The sequence below is a fragment of the Carlito syrichta genome, unplaced genomic scaffold, assembly GCF_000164805.1.
Source record: "Carlito syrichta isolate Samal-C Ts95f unplaced genomic scaffold, Tarsius_syrichta-2.0.1 Scaffold314830, whole genome shotgun sequence".
In the NCBI taxonomy this organism is placed as follows: Eukaryota; Metazoa; Chordata; class Mammalia; order Primates; family Tarsiidae; genus Carlito; species Carlito syrichta.
In genome coordinates, this window is record NW_007258926.1 from 20,848 (window position 1) to 28,469 (window position 7,622).

A 7,622-nucleotide genomic window follows, 5' to 3' on the forward strand; every position below is an offset into this window, starting at 1 on the left:
CTAACCCTTAACTGTACCCCACAATATCATAATAAAAAATATTGATTATAAAAAAAAACTCCCCTAAAAACTCCAGTCCAAATTTTAACAAGAAAATTCCCTGCCTTCAGGGCTGAAGGGCTACATCCAAGTCATATGTGACTCTGTTCATGGGATTCGCTACAGTGTTTAACAGTTTTAACAAGCATTCACCGAGCACCTACTAGTTACCTAACCTACTAATCATGGTCTGAGTTCTCAGAGATAGGGAAGCAGGTGGGGACGACACTGCCCCTCTCCGATAATGCAAAGTTCAGCAGCTAGAGCAGCACTTCACTCAGTTCTCAGCAAACCGTAAATAAAGAGGCTCGAGGGAACAGTTTTATCCTCACAGGCCCCAACTGGTAGCTACCACATAAAATGGAAAGCAGCAAGTTGGGTCGAAAACAGAGGGCACCTATGGCAGATGTGGACAGAGGAAAAGGTCACCAGAAACAAGCATCTAAGCAATCCTGCCCTAGGCAGGAGCCTAGGTAGCTGGGTCCGATGGATGGGGAGAGTGGACATGTGTGAAAAATGCAATGTCCTTGGCCCTTTCCAAAGAGAGGGGAAGGTGCCAACCAATAGGGGGAAGGAGTTCATCTGGAGAGAAACTGGCCCTGCAGGACAGGGACACTAGGCATATGCTGGCACTATGCACTGGGGTGAGCCCCTCCACGTGCACCTACTCCCAAACACCCCATTCCTGTTTTCTTAACAGCCGGATTTTACCACTCTTTAGGAAACTAATCATACATCAGTAGTGAATCGTGTATGAAATACCTACACTACCCAACACTACATTTAGCAATTTACTTGCATTATCTCATTTAATTCTAATATCTATTACTCTTATTGCTTCCATTTTACTGATGAGGAAACTGAGTCTCAGAGATAAGTCCAAAATAATGTAGTCTGAGAGTGGCAGAGCTAGAATTCGAATCTAGAACTTTTCATTTGGTTTTGTTTTGTTTTGAGTTGGAGTCTCACTCCGTCACCCAGGCTGGAGTGCAGTGGCACGCTCACAGTCACTCCAGCATCGACCCACTGGGCTCTGGCGATCCTTCTTCCTCAGCCTTCCAAACTCGTAGCTGGAATTACAGGCACACAATACCACTCCCAGCTAATTTCTTTTTTTTTTTTTTTGAGTTGGAGTCTCACTCTGTCATCCAGGATGGAGGGCAGTGGCATGCTCCTGGCTACCACAGCCTCGACCTGCTGGGCTCCAGCGATTCTTACACCTCAGCCTTCCAAGTAGCTGGAACTACAGGCACGCACCACCACGCCCAGCTAATTTTTTGATTTATTGTAGAGATGAGGGCTCGCCAAGTTGCCCAGGCTGGTCTCGAACCCGGGGGCTTAGGCAATCCTCCCACCTCGGCCTTCCAAAGTACTGGGATTATAGGCGCGAGCCACTGCGCCTGGCCACCCCAGCTAATTTTTTTAAAAAATTTTATTGTAGAGACATGGTCTCTCTAAGTTGCTTGGATTGGTCTTAAACCCGCAGGCTCAGACAATCCACCCCCCTTGGCCTTCCAAAGTGCTGGGATTACAGACTGAGCCACTGAGCCCAGCCTATAAAGTTGTATTTTATTTATTTATAACTTTAAAAATTTTTTTATTTTAAAATTGTGGGGTACATTTCAGAATTAGGTATACAAACATTCACTGTGCAGGTACCCTTGTTGATGTATAAAGTTTTTAAAAGTTTGTTTGGAGCTGGGCACGGTGGCTCATTCCTATAATCCCAGCACTTTGGGAGGCTGAGGTGAGAGGACTGCCTGAGCTCACAGGTTCTAGACCAGTCTGGGCTACTTGGGGAGACCTCACCTCTACAATAAATCAAAATATTAACTGGGCATGGCGGTGTGTGCCTGTAGTTTCAGCCACTAGGAAGGCTGAGGTGGAAGGATCCCCTGAGCACAGCAGGTCGAGGCTGCAGTGGCTGTGAGCCTCCAGCCTGGGCAACAGAGTAAGACTCCAACTCAAAAAAAAAAAAAAGAAGTCTGTTTAGCTACAGTAAGGAGGATACAGGACTAGCTTTTGTCCTTGGTATATTGTTTCCAGACCTGGTAGCTTCCAAGAACTTCCTTAAGAATCAGTATTCTAGGCCAAGAAGGTGGATATCACACAGCCCCTCATTGCCACCTGCTGCAAGGGGGTCACCATCTGCCACATGGACCTGGCCGCCTACCTCTGTGGCAAGCCTGATGTGGGTGTGTACGATGACTCCTGGAGCAAGTGGTTCTGCCGGGCATCCCCAGAGACCCGCATGTCTGAGGGGAAGAGCGGGAAGGCCTAAGCCGTGACCTCCCCCGCCCTCACCGTAACTCCAGTCACTTAGCAACCTGCGGCCAGGTGCAGCTGGCTCACACCTCCCAGGCGAAGGAGCTTGACATGTTTTATTTTTTAATTTTATTTATTTTTTTTTTTTGAGTGGAGTCTCACTTGGTTGCCCAGACTGGAGTGCAGTGGCCGCTCCCGGCCACCGCAGCCTCGACCTGCTGGGCTCCAGTGATCCTTCCGCCACAGCCTTCCGAGTAGCCAGAATTACAAGCGCGCACTACCACGCCTGGCTGATTTTTTGATTTGTTGTAGAGATGAGGTCTTGCCTGCCCAGGCAGGTCTCGAACCCGCGGGCTCAGGCAATCCACTCACCTCAGCCTCCCAAAGGCGCGGGATTACAGGCTGAGCCACCGAGCCCGGCTCTTGACATGTTTTAGAATCACCAAGCAGAGTCCACCCTTTCCCTGTCAACACTGGAATATACACTGCCTTTTCTGGAAAAAAAAATAAAGAATCCCGCAAGTAGCTGGGCATGATAGCGCGCATCTGTAGGAGTTCGTTACTTGGAGGGTTGAGGTAGAAGGATCGCCAGAGCCCAACAGGTCAACACTGGGATGGCTGTGAGCATGCCACTGCACTCCAGCCTGAGCGACAGAGTGAGACTCCAAATCAAAAATAAAATAAGGCCGGGCTCGATGGCTCAGCCTGTAATCCCGCACTTTGGGAGGCTGATGTGAGTGGGTTGCCTGAGCCCGCGGGTTCGAGACCCGCCTAGACAAGTTGGCGAGACCGCATCTCTACAATAAATCAAAAATTAGCCGGGCGTGGTAGCGCGCACCTGTAGTTCTAGCTACTTGGAAGGCTAAGCAGAAGGATCACCAGAGCCCAGCAGGTCGAGGCTGCGGTAGCCAAGAGCATGCCACTGCACTCCAGTCTGGGTGACACAGTGAGACTTCAACTCAAAAAACAAAAAACAAAAACCAAAAATAAAATAAAATAAAGAATTCCACAAGGGGCCAGGTGTGGTGGCTCACGCTTATAACCCCAGCATTTTGGGAGGCTGAGGTGAGAGGATTGCCTGAGCCTGTGGGTTCAAGATCAGCCTGGGCAACCTGGCGAGACCTCATCTCTACAAAAAAAAAAAAAAATTAGCCGGGCACGGTGGCATGTGCCTGTAGTTCCAGCCAGTGAGATGGAAAGATTGCCTGAGTCCAGCAGGTTGAGGCTGTGGTGACTGAGAGCTTGCCACCACCCTCCAGTCTGGGTGACAGAGTGAGACTCAAACACACACAAAAATTTGGCCGGGTGCGATGGCTCACACCTATAATCCCAGCACCTTGGGAGGCCGAGGCGAGAGGATTGCCTGAACTCCACAGGTTTGAGACCAGCCTGGGCAACTTGGTGAGACCTCATCTCTACAATAAATCAAAAAACTAACTGGGCATGGTGGTGTGTGCCTGTAGTTCCAGCCACTTGAAAGGCTGCGGCGGAAGGATCACTTGAGCCCAGCAGGTCGAGGCTGCTGTGGCCGTGAGCATGCCACTACACTCCAGCCTAGGTGACAGAGTGAGACTCCAACTCAAAAAAAAAAAAAAGAAAAAAGAACCCTGCAAGACCAGACAGGTACGGGATCCTGAGCTAGCATCATTCCTCTCTTAGACAAGTGGCTCTGGAAATGAGAAATGGTCTGAGGCCAGGAATCTGAGGCTGCAGTGAGCTATGACTGTGCCTCTGCACTCCACCCTTGACAATATAGCAAGACCACATCTCTACAAAAAATTTAAATAATTAGTCAAGCATGGTGGTGTGCCTATAGTTCTAGCTACTTGAGAAGCCAAGGCAGAAGGATCGCTTGAGCCTAGGAGTTTGAAGCTGCAGTAAGCTATGATCACACCACTGCACTCAAGCCTGGGAACAGAGCAAGACCCTGTCTAAAAAACAAATAAAGCAAAAATTACTCTTAGTTAGAAGACACTGTACATTTCTTCTGAAAAAAACAAGCAACTGAAATGTTTGAAATATGTTTCACTCCTCTTATCCTAGAGTAAGAGAATGATAAGAGATGTGATCACCCTTAAAACAATCAATGTGGTTTTCCATGGGGGAAGGGTGACAGTTTGCATTCCCCATATGAAAAGAGAAAAGGCCAGGAAGAAAAACGTCTGAAGTGATGTATACCACAATTACCCTGATTTGGTCATTACACATTGTATACATGCATCAAAATATCATATGTACCCCAAAAATGTATACCATGACACGTGGATTTAAAAAACGCAGAGAAAGGGGAAATGGGGAGCAGAGGCTCTTCTCCACGATAGCTTGCCCAGGATTCCTATCTCATGAAAACTCCCACATCTTTTTTTTTTTTTGAATTGGAGTCTCGCTCTTGTCGCCCAGGCTGGAGTGCAGTGGCACACGCATGGGCACCACAGCCTCAACCTGCTGGGCTCAGATGATCCTTCTGCCTCAGCCTTCCAAGTAGTTGGAACTACAGGTGAGTGCCACCATGCCCGGCTAATTTTTTTTACTTACTGTAGAGACGAGGTCTCACCAAGTTGCTCTGGCAATCCTCTCGCTTCAGTCTTCCCAAGTGCTGGGATTACAGATATGAGCCACAACACCCAACCTCCCACATCTTTTTAGCTCAATCTGATGGGCAAAAGGAGTCACTTTCAGTGACTTCTTAACAAACTGGGCCATAACCAGAGGCTGCCATCAGACCACACTAAAATATGGAGGACCCAACCTCCAACCTGTGGGCTGCTTTTAAAATGCAGGGACCTGTAAAAACTTCTGCCAAAGCCAAGATGAGCACAACAAGCACAGTGCCGGGCACAGGGGTGGTGATCATCAAGTACCTTTATTTCCCAACATTCCTTAGGTAAAAAGGTCACACCAGAACTAGAGTACAAGCGACCATCAAGGCAAGTGACAGGCTCTTTCAGGAAGTCATATTAGACTCATGGATGAACAGACTGGCCCAGCTTTCAGGAAGTAACCTACCTGACTTGAGATGTCCCTGGGCCTGTTAAATCAAGGAGTGCAGCACCAGACCCAGGAGTGCCATTGTGGACCACCTCTTTGCTCTAATTGTCAACATCATCATCATCTCATCATTATACATACACACACAGCTCCAAAGAAGCAATAGCCTTTTCCATAAAAGGAAAATAAAACCTCTATTAAAAAATAAACAGGCCAGCAGTGGCTCAGCCTGTAATCCCAGCCTTTGGGAGGCTGAGGTGAGTGGACTGCCTGAGCCCACAGGTTCGAGATCAGCCCGGGCAAACTGGCGAGACCTCGTCTCTACAATAAATCAAAAAATTAGCCAGGCGTGGTAACGTATGCCTGTAGTTCTGGCTACTTGGAAGGTGAGGTGGAAGGATCACCGGAGCCCAGCAGGTGGACGCTGGGGTGGCTGTGAGTGCGCACTGCCCTCCAGCCAGGGTGGTAGAGTGAGACTCAAAAAAAATAATAAATAGGCTAGGCTCGGTGGCTCAGCCTGTAATCCCAGCACTTTGGGAGGCTGAGGCGAGTGGACTACCTGAGCCCACAGGTTCGAGACCAGCACAGGTAACTTGGCGAGACCTCGTCTCTATAACAAATAAAAAATCAGCCGGGCATGGTAGTGTGCACCTATAGATCTGGCTACTTGAAAGGCTAGGCGGAAGGACCACCGGAGCCCAGCAAGTCGATGCTGGGTTGGCCGTAAGCATGCTACTGCACTCCAGCCTGGGTGATGGAGTAAGACTCCAAATAAAAAATAATTATTTTTTTTTAAAAACGAGGTCAAGCACAGTGGCTCACCCCTGTAATCCCAGCATTTTGGGAGGCTGAGGTGAGAGGACTGCTTGAACCCAGGAGTTTGAGACCAGCCTGGGCAACACAGTGAGACCTCATCTCTACAAAAATTAAATAAGTTGACCAGGTGTAGTCACACGTGACTGCAGTCTAGCTACTCGGGATCCAGGAGGTTGAAGCTGCAGTGAACTGTGATCATGCCACAGCAATGCAGCCTGGGAAACAGAATGAGACTTTGACACAAAGAAAAAAAAAACCATGAAAATGTAAGATACCTAAGACTTACCCTGCTATTCCCAAGAAACCTCGTAATGGCAAAACTCCCCAAATGACACCCAGGACCACAGCAATGATCTGTCGGAACCAGTAGATCACATCTAAAAATTCATCCTGTAGAAAAGACAGACAGATGGATTATCTGTGGTGGATGTCACAGGACAGCAAGAGGGGGGAAACACAAAAAGTTTCTGCCCAACACATCTTTTGAGGACTTCATTATCTTATTTATATTAAAATGTGGTAGGAACAATATATTTAAACACCTTCAGAGATCACTTAAAGAGCCTGTGCTCTAACACCAACATTTTAGAGAAATCACTTTTTTGTAGAAGCTGCACACATGAACTGGCTTGCAGTGAAATGATTGATGGTGATTGTGCTACTGGTCACAGATAAGGATTAGAAACTCAAGTGCTGAAGGAAGGTGCCAACACATCTGAGCTTCATGGAAGGACACAGAAGACTCAGGTTTCTGACCTGCCCAGACTCCAGAAACCTGTCCTCATACACTGTTAGAATGAAATGACACAGCAGATCAGAAAGAGGCTGCAGATTTTGCAAGAGTTGGGCAGGGCCAGGACAAGGGCACCTTCAGGAAGTGCCTCCCAACCCCACCTACGTGAACTTCAGGAAGAAAAGCCCAAGTCTGCAAATATAACATTCTTCCCAAGCCACTTGGAATCAAGCTGTTTGTGATGGTCCCTCCAGATCACGGAGCACAGCAGCAGCGGCGAGAGTCCACAACTCGGATCCTGAGTGTGACCAGTTATAACACTCTGAGCCCCATCTCTCACAGCACTTGGTGTTCCTTCCTCTCCTCTCGCACACTCACCCAGAGGGTTAACTGCCACGCTCGTTAAGGTCTTCGTTTTCACCGAACAACCCAGCGATAGCAGTTCACGACTAGCAAACCTCGCTATGTGCAAAAGGCTTACATGACGGCACCCAGCACACCCGGTGTTCGCAGGGCGGCCGCCGTCACTGACCGTGCTGACCAGCGCGTCGAGCCGTCAGCTCCGAGGGCAGACAGAAGGAGCTTCAGCAGGACCCCCGGCGGTGGGAAGCGGGGTCCATCGAATCCAGGCCCGCACGCCCTGCCTGCGGAGGACACCCCACTGCCGCCGGGCCGACCCCGCACGGCCTCCCCGCGGGGAGCTCCAGCCCAGCTGGCAAAACCCAGGGCGCCAGACAGCCCGGGCCCCGCGTCCCACCTCCCACCCGACAGCGCCCAGGCC

The 7,622-nt window shown here is 49.2% G+C and overlaps 1 protein-coding gene across 2 annotated transcripts in view; it reads right to left on the minus strand.

Annotated features, from left to right (window-relative positions):
- The window catches only part of LOC103274605 (uncharacterized protein C20orf24 homolog), a 14,234-nt gene that overhangs the window by 6,127 nt on the left and 485 nt on the right, over positions 1-7,622 (minus strand). For both annotated transcript variants that reach the window (XM_008072042.2, XM_021705927.1), the window contains exon 2: positions 6,395-6,503. In XM_008072042.2, the coding sequence (XP_008070233.1) occupies positions 6,395-6,503 (109 nt within the window). The remainder of the gene's footprint in view (positions 1-6,394; positions 6,504-7,622) is intronic.